The sequence below is a fragment of the Crocodylus porosus genome, unplaced genomic scaffold (assembly GCF_001723895.1).
Source record: "Crocodylus porosus isolate Cpor-Errol unplaced genomic scaffold, CroPor_comp1, whole genome shotgun sequence".
NCBI classification, from domain to species: domain Eukaryota; kingdom Metazoa; phylum Chordata; order Crocodylia; family Crocodylidae; genus Crocodylus; species Crocodylus porosus.
Window position 1 is genome coordinate 119918561 of NW_017728931.1, and position 15704 is coordinate 119934264.

General features: G+C 46.0%; 1 protein-coding gene across 1 annotated transcript in view; it reads left to right on the plus strand.

Annotated features, from left to right (window-relative positions):
* The window catches only part of LAMB4 (laminin subunit beta 4), a 92388-nt gene that overhangs the window by 25463 nt on the left and 51221 nt on the right, over nt 1–15704 (plus strand). Inside the window, exons 6-14 of the mRNA XM_019543542.1 lie at nt 657–845; nt 1272–1335; nt 2897–3111; nt 4562–4682; nt 6784–6972; nt 11778–11957; nt 13225–13334; nt 14755–14859; nt 15409–15488. Of these exons, the coding sequence (XP_019399087.1) occupies nt 657–845; nt 1272–1335; nt 2897–3111; nt 4562–4682; nt 6784–6972; nt 11778–11957; nt 13225–13334; nt 14755–14859; nt 15409–15488 (1253 nt within the window). The remainder of the gene's footprint in view (nt 1–656; nt 846–1271; nt 1336–2896; nt 3112–4561; nt 4683–6783; nt 6973–11777; nt 11958–13224; nt 13335–14754; nt 14860–15408; nt 15489–15704) is intronic.

Genomic DNA, 15704 nt, shown 5'->3' on the forward strand with positions numbered 1-15704 from the left:
TAAGGTGACTGCTGGACTTTTTGAAGGGCTCTTGGTTGGACTTTTTGAAGGGTTCTTGGCTGGAGTCTTCTCAGGAGTCTTGGCTGCAGGTTCTTGTAAAGTCAAAACTGTTGTCAAAGTTGAAACGGTGTCAATTTATAAACATTGTAAGTGCAAAACGTAACTCAAAATGTTGTAAGTCGAGGACTGCCTGCATTTAAAGAACATTAAGGTTGCCATATCATGCATTCAGAATTTAGGAAATACCTAAATACTCATTAAGAATGAGAATGCTCATTAAGCTTAAATTTGGTCTTTGTGTGAGTATATATTACGTTATGTTCTTTAATTACTAACTGACATACTATTGTTTCCAGAGGGCACCTATTTCTGTGAACTAAAATTGCATACTTAATATTGTTCATGTTTTTGAAGAACACTGACAATTCATTTTCACTGAAAGTTTAGTTGACAAATCTGTTTGTTATATGCTTCAACTAATATCTAGTATCTAGCAGTCTTTTTCGAAGAATCCAGTAGCATGCATAGTCAGCTAATAGACCTACAAGTCCCTGGGCAAGGAATTCTCATTATCCTTCACTGGAGCTTAAAATAAGCTACATCTCAAACTTGTTACAAAAGACATTTCAATGATCTTGAACTAATGTTTCTTACAGACCTTCCGGCCTGCAGCAATGCTGGTGGAGCGTTCCACAGATTCTGGTCAAACCTGGAAAGCCTTCCGGTACTTTGCCCAAGACTGCGCTGCTGCTTTCCCCAACATCCCTTCCAGTCCAGCAAGAGGAGTGAGGGATATTGTTTGTGATTCAAGATACTCAGACATTGAGCCTTCCACTGAAGGCGAGGTAGTGCTCTGTGTCAATGCTTGTTTTAGTTCAGATTTTACTGTGATGTCAACCAGCTACATTGTATCCACCATATCTAATTCTCCTCTCATTTACACTGGTTGTAAATGAGGGTTGTAAAAGGGTTGACATCAATAGGGTTACACAGATGTGTGATGAAAAGATGACCACTAAGCATAATTTTGATATTAAGGGTTTACTTGTCTTTCTTCTACTTTAAATCATAAGCTTCTCCTGTCAGTAGGTTTTGGCTCATTATAAATCTCTGCTGGGGCATATATATATATACATATGTGTGTGTGTGTGTGTGTAGCCAAGGTTCTTTGAGTAGTTGTGATATATTTTATTAGACCAACTGTGTAGTTGGAAAAAAGTTCTTAGCAAGCTTATGTGTATATATATATATATATTCATTTGTTTTTACAGGTTGTCTTGAAAGCTTTGGATCCCAGCTTTGAAATAGAAAACCCTTATGTGCCATATATCCAAGGTATGAATAATATGGTTGTTCTCACAGACATGTAGTCAATTTTGTTTGCTCTATGTTAGATGCATCAAACTTATCCAGCCCTGCAGGCTGGATGAGTGGTGCAGAACCACTCTGCAGACAGGATTGGATGCACAGACTGGCCCTACTTGCTAGATCCAGTCCATGTCCTGAAACAACCAGAAAGGACATTGTGTGTAACATGGTCCTATTCTGGCCACTCTGGGACTATGCTGCACACAGTGGCCACTCCACCACTCCAGGGCCACATGCTACATGTGGTAGCTGCTCCAAGGCACAGTTCCAGAGCGGCCAGAGTAGGCACCATGTGCAGAGCACAGGGCCCTCTGGCCTCACCCCACATGCTGCCTGTGAGTCAATTCTGAAACCCACAGACAGCACTAGGGGCAGCACCTGTGGGCCATATCTTTGACATCCCTGGTATATGTGTTAAATGGTACAGATATTTGGCTGGTACATATTAGGATAGTTGGAATTTTTGTACTGAAACACGTTTAAGGATCTGGATCAGAAGAGAAATAACAATGGGAACTGGTGCCTCCTGAGTCTACCGCCCTTGCTCCCCCAGCAGAGAGTCAATGACTGGGGGTGGTCCCCTGCGGCCAGTCCCACGGGCCAGGGACACAGGGATCCCCATGCCCGATCCCGCTGATCCACAACTGGCAGTGTTTAGCACTTCTGGGTGTGCCACTGGCACTTCTGGGTCAGCAGGATCAGCCGCAGCGGGACCGCTTCTCCTGGCATGCTCCCCAGCTGGCACTCTCAGGAGGGGCACCAGCACTCTCACCTGCCCCCCTATCTGGGAACGCTGCTGTCAGGGGATGCACCAGTGCTCTTGCGGGGTGTATGTCCACCCCTGTGCACCCCCTACATGCCACCACTGTGAAACAACCAGATTCTGTGTCCTGGGTAGTAGCATCGGTGGGCAAGCCAGCAGTGGCTGAAGTTCCTGTGCCCCCTCTAAGTCTGAGGCTCATGCCTCTGTTCATGGGCGACTGGTGCCGCCTTAGTTGGGGGGGTACATGCTCCCCCCCAGCAACCAGTCAGCAACTGGGGCCAATCTCACTGAGGGGGGCAGGGGAATGGTCCCCCATGACTGATCTCACCGACCAGGGAGAGTCCCCCTGCAGCCAATCTTGCCGACAGGGGGTGTCCCTCCAGGGCTGATCATAAGACAGCCGATCACCGCACTTCCCAGCTGTTACTTGCAGGGGGGGGCACCAGCACTCCCGCCTGCCCTCCCTGCCCATCACCAAAGCGGTGAGCACAGCCAGTCAGGGAGTGCACCAGCACTCTCGGGGTGCACAAGCACCCCCTATACCTTGCCACTGCCCCTGTTGTCCACCTTTAGTTACACTACTGACCTGGGTCAGGAGGTCTACCAAGCTCTTCTACCTATGTAGATTCCCTTGGTATGGTGGATTTTTTGCCTGGTGCACAAAAGGCACATTGATGATTTATACCAGTTGAAGATTTTACCCTAGATAGTCTCAAATGAACAGAGTTTAGGATAATTTTAGCTCTTTTCTTTCTCAAATCACAGAACTCATCACCTTAACAAATCTGCGAATCAACTTTACAAAACTCCACACACTAGGAGATACTTTACTTGGAAGAAGGCAACGTGATCCCCTTGAAAAATATTATTATGCAGTTTATGAAATGGTTGTCCGTGGAAGCTGCTTTTGCAATGGACATGCTAGCCAGTGCAGTCCAGTGCAGAAACTGCGGGGAGATGTTTTCCATCAGCCTGGAATGGTAAGTTTTATGGAAGGAGATTCCCAATGTGGCAATTTTTTAAAGCTATACTTGAGCTGATTATTTACAATTTAAGGATTGAAAGGATTTTAACATTACCTTTTTGATAAAAACACTTGGCCGGATCATACAGGGCAGAGCTGTCCAATTTAAGCACAGCGAGGGGCGTCACCCAACACTAGTGTACAGCCCTGGAGCCATGCACTGCACAGGCTGCATGCTATGGGAGGGAGCCCCCCACCAGTAAACTGGCAGCATGTGAATCTCCAGACCCTGTCCCAACACACAACAGCAGGAGATGTGGCCACTGGGGCCCACAAGCTGCCTTTTGATTGTTTGAAGGCTGCATGTATCTTTCATGAGCTGTCCCTCCTGAGCCACATGTAACCCACAGGGCACCAGTTGGACAGCCCTGCTTCATTGTAAAGGAGATCAGTATCTGGCTACTTTTGACATAAAAGCAGTCTTTCTAAACTAGCTGTCACAGAACCCGTTGATAGTAGCATGGAATACCAGACCTGTAATGGTGCAAACATAAATCAATAAATAGCCTTGCTGTGTGCAGGCTCAAATGGCTCTTTTATTGAGCGTGTTCTCTAACTCTAATAGGGCTTCCTAGAAACCAACAACTTAAAAGAGATTTTGGCAAAAGAAAAGTCCTGTGGGTCCACATTTGACAGAACAAAATTTGTGAAAAATAAATTGTCCACCAATTCAGGAACATAATTTTATCTACTTCTATGTTTGGAAATAATATTTTTCCTTGATACGTTATACTTTATATTAAAGTGTCTAAGACTCATTTTTCTGTCAGTAGCAGTATATTGCTTAACACTTGTTCAACTATTCTAAAATTGGTTAGTTATTGTCCAAGCCTCTTGTTTAAGTAACTGAGAATTGTTTGTGTCAGCTGAGGGAGCCAGAGGGCTCTAAATTTTCCTGCTCTTGCTGGCATAGTATGAGCCTAATGTCACTTAGATATGTTTACACAGCATATTTATATGGCATATGTTGGGTTATAGCATTTAGAGGGGAATGTACCCAGCACATATAAGTACACTGAACTGTGCAAGCAGTAAACAATATATGGAAGGATTGCATGATTTAATTTGGGAATTCTGTTGACAAATTTGTAGATTTAAAGTTTGCATCTTCAGGGAAGGGAAAGTCAGTCTAAATCTGTAACTTTCTGGAGGCAAAATAAACACCAGGAATATAGGGTTGCATAATTTACATATAAAAGTTTTCCATCTGAGATGCAGATGGAAGCAACCTGATCTGATTCCAGCACTGTGGAGGTTTTCAGCTTGCAGAAAGAAAATACTGATGTATTATTATTCTTTGTGAAAGAAAAAAATGTAGGGAATGGGAGGGCAGGATACATTCCTCCTGTGAATGGCACAAAGCCACTGGATTAAAGAAAATGTGTTTTTTTTCTAATATGCTGCAGGTTCATGGTAAATGTATCTGCCAGCACAACACTGATGGCTTGTCCTGTGAGAGGTGTAAAGAATTCTACAATGATGCTCCCTGGAGGCCAGCGGAAGGATCACAGGATAATTCTTGCAAACGTGCCTGAAAAAATTATTCATAATTTTCAACAAAGGGGTGGCTGGCATAGTACAATTCCGAGTGTTGCCTAAAAGAGGAACAACACTTTTGTGGGGGCTCATTTCTCACTCTTAAATCCAACATAATGGAGGATCCTAAAGAGACTGATATGTCAGTGATACAGTGTGAAGGAAGCACTGTATCTACACCAATACCTCTCCTGGTGACATAAAGCAGCATTTATGTGGCTCTCAGGAAAGATAAGCCCTTTCAAATTACTATTTTCCAGAAAGAGTCAAAGGAAAGTGAATAGAAAAAGGCAATGATGATGAAAAGGATTATTTGTCAGTTAGTGCACAACCCTTTTTACCAATAAAAATATTGGTAAGCAGCATAGCAGCTGTTGTCTGCTCCCAAGCTGTAGTTCCCCCCTCCTTTTGAAGCTCTTTCAAGTGAGCATTTGTCCAAGCCCTGGGGTATATTTTATTGACAAAATTCTAATGGGTCTTCAGATTCACAGAGACATAGTGCTGGACAAAAAAGATGTAAGAAATTCTGGAACAGATTCACCAGGACACTTTAGCTCCTTTGTGCTTCTCAAGTGACATAAAGAGCCAAAGTGTGTTCTGCACCTGACCTCTGGTCGCTAAGGTGCAGACAGAAGTGCAGCTCCCACCTGTAACTCAGAACAATTTCTGCAAAGCATTCTGAGTTACAACCTTATCCCAGACCAAACAGAAGTTCCCTGTTGGTTCCAGGGGGGAGGAGAATCTAGCTGTGGGCTGGGAGCCTGTAGCTGGGTTCCCATAGCAACAAACTGACCTCCTTCTGTTCCCTTTTCCCCCTCCCATTCTGAAAACAGCTACAGGCACCCTGTTCCTGTTCCTAAGATTGATTACATCAGTGAAAATAATGAATAACTCCAATGAGTGTTTACACTGGTGAAACTGCTTGAAATCAGAATCAGACAATTTATGTATAAACTAATAGATGAAGGAAAGAATAAAGCACCAGGAACCATCTCAAATAAAAGAGCATGCATTGCACGAATTGGGACAGGTCTTCCATTACTGTAAGCTTGACTTCAGTGGAGCTTTGTTATTTACAGCGCAATCTTTATACTTATGGAAACTTAGGACCCAGTTCTGCTCTTGTGGGCTAATTACCTGAGATAAGGTCATGCAATAGAATAGCTCTGCTCTATTGCCCTTGCAGCTGTCCAGGGTGAATCAGGGAAAAAATATATGTGTCTGTATTCAAAACAGAATGACAAGTAATCAGTGATGCTTACGCAGCACTGACAGATTCAGAAGTTCAAAATCATGAGTCATACCCCCAAAATTGTGAGACTGGAACCAAATAACTTTGTCTAAAAAGGTACTATTTTTATCTGTCTTCTGATTTTTTTCAATTTCCCTCTGCCCCTGAACATGTTTGAGAGAGACTGAAACAATTATGGTGTCTCTGTAATTGGGGTCAACATTACATTGCACATTATAAAATCAGGAGTAACTCTCCCTTTAATACTTTGATTCCTGTATCTTGCAGTCACAACAGTCAGTGGATGCTTATGCTGATTGATTGTTCTATATTTTAAATTGTGCATCTTCATTCAGAACAATAGTTCAAAATTATTCACAACCATCCATGCTGGAAATTGCTAACTTATCTAATCAAGTGAATGGGCTGTTTTTACCGTCCCTTTGCCCTGCTGTTGCTACATTTATTTATTCCAGCTTGTCTTTAATTAGGCTCCAGTCCCACAATTGTAAAAATACAACCTTAACTAAACCTTAACTAAACACAAGTGAGAATTCCCCCTGAACCTGGTAGAGCCACTAATTTGCATCACTAGGCACAAAGGGAGTTCTAACTGAAGTGCCCAAAGTGTCACGTGTATCAGTGTCCCTGTACTGAAAAATGGTGGCAGGAGCACTTTAACTGAAGCTTGTCAAACGAACTTTAATTAAAGCACCCCTGCTGCTATTTTTCAGTGTGGGGACACACTGCATGTGTATAGACACTCATTGTTCCTGTTCAGGCCCTGGTCCTGTTCAGGGCATTGAGACATTAGTGTCATTCTACTGATAACTACAATTATACCACTGTGTTCTCTTTCAGAATGTGATTGCAATGGCCATTCTGACAGATGCCATTTTGACATGGCAGTGTACCTAGCTAATCATGGCATCAGTGGCGGCGTCTGTGATGACTGTCAGCACAATACCATGGGACAACATTGTGACCAGTGCAAACCTTTCTTTTACCAGGACCCACTCAGAATGATTTCTGACCCTCATGCATGCCTCCGTAAGGTCACTGTTTTCTCATAGGAATTGGTTCAAAATTAAACAGCTTCAGTTATCTCTATTCTTTCCAAACTCTTTTTCATCAGTTCAGTTAATTTTCTATACAGCTGTAAAAATAGTAACCTAACTCAAAAGAAGTTTCATATGAAGTTTCACATAATTAGTTTCATGATATGAAACTTCATATGAAACTTCTTTTGAGTTAGGTTCCTCAGGTTAGACCAGTGTCTTTTTAATACACCTTCTTCTCTTCACTTAACTTTAGCTATAGCTGATCATACTTAAGCAATGAAATCCATAAAAAAATTGTCCATTGTGCAGAAAATCATCACAAATGTGGGCAGCTATAAATAGAGAGGTAGAGACAGCATCTGATGAAGTGAGCTTGGGTTCTCTAAAGCTTATGCTACGATATATCTATCTATTTATCTATGTACAGATAAATTTATCTATGTATATATAGATAGATAAATAGATAGATACTGAAATTAAGTAAACAGAATATATATATATGTATATGATTTAGTTGTTCTGTAAGGTGCACATTACTCATCCTTCCTCACAAAAATTATTGGAAGAAACCGGGCACATCTACATGAGATGCTAAACTGAGCAGTAGCGTAGTTTACTGTGCAGTAAGTGTGTGCATCTACCCACGTGCATGCTTACTGCACAGTAAAAACCCTTAATCATGTAGTTACTATACAATAATGCATGTATAGATGTAACCTGGGAGCAAATTTGCTTCCAGGTCAGCTCTGCCTCTATGGCAGCTCCTGCCTCAGGTTTTTAAAAGCCTGTGGGCATTTTGAACCCTGGGGCACACCAGCAGGCAACCTTAGGTGACTCCAGGCCCTGTGTCCATCTGGGCAAGCTGCAGGCTAGCCTTACCAGCCTGCCTGCACTGTGGTGCTGCTGCTTGGCACTGCAGTGCCGCACACCTGCCAGGCCTGTGCTGTCCAGGCCTGTAGGCTGCTGCAGGCTCCAGCCAGGCCCAGCTGCAGGCAGCTTATGGCTGCCAGGGCCAGCTCCATCTGCCTGCAACTCACCCCCAGCACCCTGCCCTGAGCCTGCAGGTGCTGAGGGGCATTGCCTCAGCCGCATAGCTGTCAGTGCCACACCAGGCCCCTGCGCTGGGTTCTGTGGGCAGCTGCCCAGGCCTGGCAGCACAGGGACAAATACACAGAGGCCTGGGGAGGTGGCATGGGACCCCCAGTGGTAACATCTTCACTGACACCCATGCCCATGCCCATGCCTGCCACCTGGGGCCCAACTGGTTGCAGGAGGAGACTGGCAACCTCATGGCATTGTGGGGCAAGGCGGAGGCGCAGCATCAGATTGAGCGGGGCAGGCGCTCCAACACCCATGTCTATGACGGGCTGTCAGGCCAGATGTGGGAATGTAGGCACAACTGGTCTGCACAGCAGGGCCACATAAAGGTCAAGGCCTTGTGGGCACAGTGAGTTGCACACCGACCACAAACATTAGTCAGGGAGTGCTCGTAAGTTCATGCCCTTTACGTGGCAGCTGACAGACATCCTCTTGCCCTGTAGACCCTGTCTACAGCAACATCAGTGGCCTGCCTGAGCCCCCACCCTGGCATGGCACCCATGGTTACATGTCACCTGTGGAGGGCCCTTTGGGCATCCAGCAGCCCATCCTGCTGAGCAGTCTCCACCAGCAGTTCAGATAGCCCAGGCCAACATCTGCTATGCCAGCTCTGCAGCCCCAGCCCTGCCGTGAGGCACAGTCAGCTGTGACACTGCTGGCTTCCAGCGGCACCAACTCCTTCCTGGGGTGCAGGGCCCAGCCAGGCGCCCACTTGCTGCACCCTGCCATCCAAGGACACCACCCAGAGCTGCATGCCATCGCCGACAGCTGTGGCCACATGAAGCTGCCAGCCATGCTATCCCCAGCCACATGTTAAGGCCCACACTGAGGGGAGTGCCCTCCCCAGGCCCTGTCTCTGCCTCTGCCCCTGTTCCTACCCCTGCCCCTGCCCCTGGTCCTGGCCCTGCCCCCCCACCTTACCTGGCCCACCCACACTCCTCTGGCCTTGGGCTCCTCCCCACTTTCCCAGCATGGGGGAGGCAGGAGACGGTGCAGCCCTTATTAAGCAGCTGATGTCCCCACAGCTAAATAGGCATGGGGCTCTCACATGCCAAGGAGTGCATCAATGCTGGCAGTGATGTCTTCTTCAGCAGTAGGGACATGTAGCCCAGCCACAGGTAGCCCTCCAGACAGCAGTGTAAGTTGTGGGGCAGCCCAGGCTTGCCCCACACATCGTCGTATCTCAGCGTTCCATGCCAGGTGCACAAATGTACCTGGGGCACCGTGGCCATCAGCAGCAGCAGGGCATAGTGGGTTGGGCACCCCTTGGTCTGCATGAACAGCTCCTTGCACACTGCCCAGGACACACACTCAGGGCACAGAAGCGCCATGGGGAGTGGCTGGCACCTCCCTAGAGAATACTTCTACAGGGAGGGCAAAGGCACAGTTGGCTCCTTGTCCCACTTGTCTGGGAGCTCTGCACCACCCCGAGCCTGGGCACCAGTGCAGCAGAGCGGTTGGCCTGTGAGAGGCAGAGAGGGAAACGGGGCTTGGAGCTGTGGCAGCAGGTGCTGCCAGGAGCCTGGCTTGTCCTGCTCTGGGAACGGGGTTGGGGAGGCAGGCCAGGATGGCACACAAATAACATTGTACATAGTTTTCAGGGGAGGAAGGTTTTTTTATTGTTGGTTGGTAGGTAGGTGATGAAGGGGCTCTGTTTGTTGAGCGGGGAGGGGGACTCTGTTGGGGAGAGATGGGGGAGGGGGGTTGTGGTTGATGTGAGAGAAATAAAAACTTGTTCTTCTGAGATGTGTCTGCAGTGAGTGTGGTGCTGAGGGTGGGCAGAGGGGGTGGGGGGTCCATGGGTGGCAGTGCAAGTAGCCTAGAGCACAGAGTGCTGGAGGAGGTGGTCAGCCAGTGCCTCCCACACCTAGTGCCCTGGCCCCCCCGGTGAGTGTGTGGCTGTGCTGGGACCTCGGTGGGAGTGTGTGTGGGGGGGTGCCTGCCACTGCCACCTCAGGTGGCACTCCTGTTGCCAGGCATCCTCTGCTTGCCATTACTCCTCCACCCAGGCCTCATGGAAGAGCTGTTCCAGGGACTCACAGATGTTATGCAGCACGCAGGCTGTGACAGTGACCCAGGGGAGGTTGTCCTCAGCAAACTTGACATGGGCAGTGAGGGTGCACCAGTAGCCTTTGTGGCACCCGAATGCACACTCCACCAGGGCATGGGTCTGGCCCAAGGCAGCTGTTAAAGTGGGCCTGGTGGGGGTTCAGGTGGCCAGTGTAGGCCTGCATGAGCCAGGGCAGGAGCAGTACAAAGCAAAGTGCCCACTCTTCACCAGGCCCAGCAGGCTAGAGTTTCAGAACACAAGGACATCATGGGTGCTGCCTGCCAGCAAGCCCTCATGTGAATGAAGGCACTTTGGTCCACGATGGCCTGGAGCACCACAGAGTGAAAGCCCCTCTGACTGTAATAGGGGTGGTCTCCATGGGGCGGGCAATGATGGATCCAGGGTCTCAATGCAGTGGAGGAATCCCAGGGTGTGGAACCCTGCTACCACCACCAGGGTGTCATGTACATGGAGCACGGTGTCCCCCAGCATGTCCTGGAGGGTGCCGCACACCTCCAGGATGGCCTCCCCAGCAGTGGCCTTGCCCATGCCAAACAGGTGGCCAGCATACTGCAAGCCAGTGGGCATGGCCAGCTTAAGCAGGGCTAGGGCCAGCCAGGTGTCTGCAGGGAGGGGCAGATGCAAGGCTGTATGCTGCCACTCCAGATGTGGCTGGAGCTGCTTTAGAAAATCCCTGAAGGTGGCCTAAGCCACCCTGAAGGCCTCCAGCTGCTGCCTGTTGTCCCAGGTGTGCTGTACAATGTGCCGCCACCAGTCCTGGGTGGCCTGGCAGGCCCAAAGGCAGTGGGGCTGGAGGCCCAGAAGGGTGAGGGTGGCCCCAGCGGTGACATCCTGGAGCCTGTTGTCAGTGTCCCTGGTGGGGTCCAGCCAGTCAGGCGGGGTCCAGGTGCATGGCAGCAGCCCTGGATGGCACATGGTTGGTGGACAGATACAGATAGGTGCTGCAAGTGGGGGAGCTGGAGGGGTGAGATTGCTGTGAGCCAGGCAGCATTCAGTGTGGTAGGTCATCAGGGCCAACGCAGTGGCCAGCAGGAGTAGGGGATGCTGGCCGTTGCTGCCAGGGGCAGAAACAGCCATGGCATGGGGAAGCAGAGTCAGTGAGGAGAGTGTTGCCACTATGCATGCTGCTTCTGGCTGGGAAAGTGGCTGGCCAGAGAGCAGCAAGCGGGGTGGGCCTTTGAAAAGGGCTGCCAGCTGCTGGCAGTTGCAGCTGGAGCCTGGAGTTCCCCCTGCTAGCAGCAGGGGCCTATTTCAGGGCCCTGGGACACGGGACCAGATTGGTGCTTTCCTACACATGTAGACACCTGCCCGGTACTGTTTATTCACGAGTAATTTACTTCTGAGTAAACTGGTGCTGCAGCAAATGCATATGTAGACGTGCCTACTGTGTCTTTCTTCAAAGCCAGAGTACCTCCCACATCAGGGTGCATTATCTGGAAGCCCTTCACAGAATTCTTAACTAGGGGCTTTTCTTGTACAGTGTTTCACATAATGCAGATCCTGCCTTCATTAAGGTTTCTAGGCACTGTCAGAATACACATATTTAATTAATGGCAATGATATAATGTGTATATAGATTCTTATGCCTGAAGTTATTCTTTTCATGTTTCTGTTTGTGTTTGTAGCCTGTGACTGTGACCCAGAAGGTACATTATACAGTGGACAGTGTGAAAGCCACACAGACCGCACTCTTGGAAGTCTTGCTGGTCGATGCCTTTGCAAGGAGAATGTTGAAGGAGTCCGTTGTGACAAGTGCAAGCCAAACTACTATGGGCTGAGCAGCAGCAATCCTCTGGGCTGTCAGTGTATGTGAACTGCCATCTTCTTCTTTCAAAACTTACTTTCTAACCACGAGAGGTAGTTAAAAATTACATACATATTGCCTACTTTAAACTTCATTTCCAGGCAATGTGATTGGTGCAGTATCTGAAACAAAGAGGAGCAGGACTGGAAATACACTAGCGATTTACTAAACAGAGTACCTCAAACAATCTGTGCAATGTTTTATTTGAAGTAGAAGGGCTTCTAAATAGGTGATTAGAATTATGTTTCTTATAAAAAAAATAAGGCAAAGGATGTCTTAGTCATCATAAAAGAGTCTACTGAGAATCAGACATAGAGGAGATGGATTTTATGAGTGCAGTGTCTAGCACCCTTCTGGCAATGTATGTCCTTCCTGACTGGCACCACGTTAGTTATCCAAAGTTGCAATGCTTAGCTGTCATTTTAATGATTAATGATGGAGACAAATGCACACTACAAGCATCTTATATCATCTCTTGTAAAGTCATGACCTGGGTTACTTTTTCAAAAGAATTTTGAAGTCATCTACCAAGGAGGCAAGCCTATGTCCCCCAAATCTATTGGGGAATATCCTGTTCATATTTTTAAGGTATAGGGTTAAAAAATCCAGTTAACATAAATTCTATGTGCATCAACCTGGAGCAGATGCCAAACAAGCAAGGTCTGCCCTGCTATGTGAGAAGGGTCCTTGAGGAATGATTCAGGGCCCTTCTGTTGTTACAGAGCAAGTGTATTCCAGAGATGGTGCACTGGGTGTCAGAGTGGACAGGCTGCTGTCTGCACTACTCTTGAGAGCTTTCAGCCAGTCATTTCTTTGACAATTTTAAAGAAAAGTATGTGCCCTTCACCTCAAGCACTGTCTGATTTTTGTGAACATGTTTGCACTTATTATCTCTATTGTAAATGTTTGTTAAGTAGGATCATGTTAGCAAAAATGAAAATGATAATGTGTGGGTTGAAGGAGAATGCAGGACCATAGCAGAAATCCTTACAGAACTTCTTCCTAGGGTCTGATCCGCTTGCCAGTCATCCTTTGCGCCCCAGCAGAGCACTTCCTGATATCACTTCCACCAAAAATACCTGAAGAAAATTATCCATCCCTAAGGAATATCCAGTCTGCTAAGGGCTAACTGAATTCAGCAGGTGTTGTTCTGCAGTGTGATCTCCAGACAGAGGAAAGCAGTGGTTATTTGTGAATTCACTGCCAATGTAAATGTAGGATTTCTTTTTGGCAGTGGCACTAACAGAGGTGGTCCTGTTTCCTTACAGCGTGCAACTGTAATCCTTTTGGTAGTTTGTCTTTGTCAATCTGTGACCCAGTGACTGGAGAGTGCCTCTGCCAGCGGTTCACCACTGGGCAACGTTGTGAAGAATGCATTGTATGTATTCAGCAGACTTCCATTGTTGCTTCATACAGTACCTTCTATCACACGCTTTCTAAGCTCTTTCCCCTCTTTTATCTCCTTTCTCCTTGTTAAAAGAGAATACAGAACAATTCTGAGTGGAAATACCAGATAGGTCATCTAATGCAGTTTCTCAACCTTTTAAGTAGCAAGTACCCTTTAACTTCTGAAAATTTTAATAAGTACCCCAACACTCAATTTTCCAGGGGATTTTATATTTACAGACTAATGTGTGCTATATGTTGGAAGGAGGGCTGTATATATAAAGCTGCGATATAACAGATGTCTGATCTGGTGTGGATAGGATTTCCACCTTTTACACCAGGGGTGCACAACTCAAGTATGTACGTAAGCTAGAGGTGATGTTTCCCAAAGCTGGGAGGGCTGACCCCCTAAACGCCAAATTATTACTGGGGAATTTAAAGCACTGTGCAGTGTGTGACGCACCAAATTTTTTGCTATAGTTTAGAGAGGAAAAAAGCGCTGTGCAGTGTGTGACGCACCAAATTTTTTGCTGTAGTTTAGAGAGGAAAAGAAGGCACGAGAGAGAGTATTGGTATACCCGCATACACCTTGCCTGTGTCTCACGTACCCCATACGTATACCACAGGTTGAGAAACTATGATCTAATGTATTGTAAAAATGATCCTTACTGTAAGAGCAGCCAGCTGAGGCTCTTCACCAATTCTGATTAAGTGTAGCCTAAAAAACTTGGTCTTCACAGGTGCCCATTATGATTTAATTATGTCTTACACCTTGTTCCTTCTCTTAATGAGGTCCGTAGTGAAATATCCTTGCTTTTGGAAGTCTTCAAGAGGAGACTGGACAGACACCTTGCTGGAATCAGTTGATCTCAGCAATATTCCTGCCCTGAGCAGGGGGGTTGGACTCGATGATCTTTCATGGTCCCTTCCAGCCCTTAATTTCTATGATTTCAGCAGAACAGGATCAAGTCTTGAGACGACCTAACCCAAGAAGTGTTATAACCGTGCTGACTTTATTAGAAATGCTCAAAGCCATTCCCCAGCAGACTCCCCTAAAATTTCACTGCCTTAAGATTATTATTATTTTTGACACCAACAGTTTTTACAGCATCCCAGATAACCTGACTGGAAGACAATTGCCATCTCCTCACAAGAATACTCCTGAGTGACTATGGATCTAACTCCATAATCTAATAAATAGTTAAATAAATAATAATCACTGTCATAACAAAACTTGGCAGCTTGTGCCCATTTCTACTGTACTTTTTTTGCTGAAATCATAGATAGTAAATAGTTAGGATTGGATACCTGTTGCAAAGAATATGATTCTTCACTTGGAAGTCTAAATGACTCACTTCACGTATAATTAGGAGTTTTTATGTTTACTTTTTGTGAACACTTGTGCAATCCAGTTGATTGAAATCAGCACTCAGAGAAAGAAAATAAATTACAAAATCCCATCTGCAAATATCTGTGGAAATCAAATGTTGAGTTTTACACTGGGGAGAGTTCAAACTGTAAGTGCTTGCACACTATCTGGCTGTTTAAGTAATGATATGTCCCTTGTTTCTTTACTGTTTGAACACCCCTCCTGGCAGGAGCAGGAACAGTACCATGAGGCTTCTCTGACCAGTCACAGCTAATCAACCTAGCAACAGTAATGAATCTCAAGCATTAGATAAACAATAAGTCTTATCTATCCTAGAGTTAAAATAACTCTGAAATGTTTAAATGCTTTCAAACAGTGCCAGAGCAAGGGGGGAGGTCAGTGAGTGGGGTGTCTGCCCCAGGCACCGAAATTAAGGGGCACCTACAGGCGCTACTATTTAGTAATATTCCACTCAGTTTTGTTACAGTATTGTGTAGTTTACTGATATGTTTTTCTTTTGTCTTGAATCCTGTCTATATTTACATACGTGCATAACATTTCACTGAGGCAGTTACATGTGTAATGTTCACTAAGTAAAGTATATTCCCAATCAAAGTAGAATTGTTTTCCAGTTGTAATTTAAGTTTTTAAGTATTTACAATTAAAAAAATCAATGCATTTTCTTTTATTTTCATAGGTAGGATACTGGGGACTTGAGAACAGTTTGTATGGCTGTTCTCCATGTGAGTGTGACATTGGTGGAGCCTACAATAGCCTGTAAGTTTGTTCCCATTTTGAAGTTTCATCCAGTTCTTTAATTTTTATGAAATATTGTGCCAATCTAGTTGGGTTATAAGATTCTCAGTGTAAATGGAGAGACCAAAAGCTGAAAGACACAGTTCCATCATATGTGAACAATATAAAATCATTCTGGTATGTAAGAATTTGTAAAATTTTTAGTGAGGTTTAAATGGAGTCTTAGGATGATTGAAA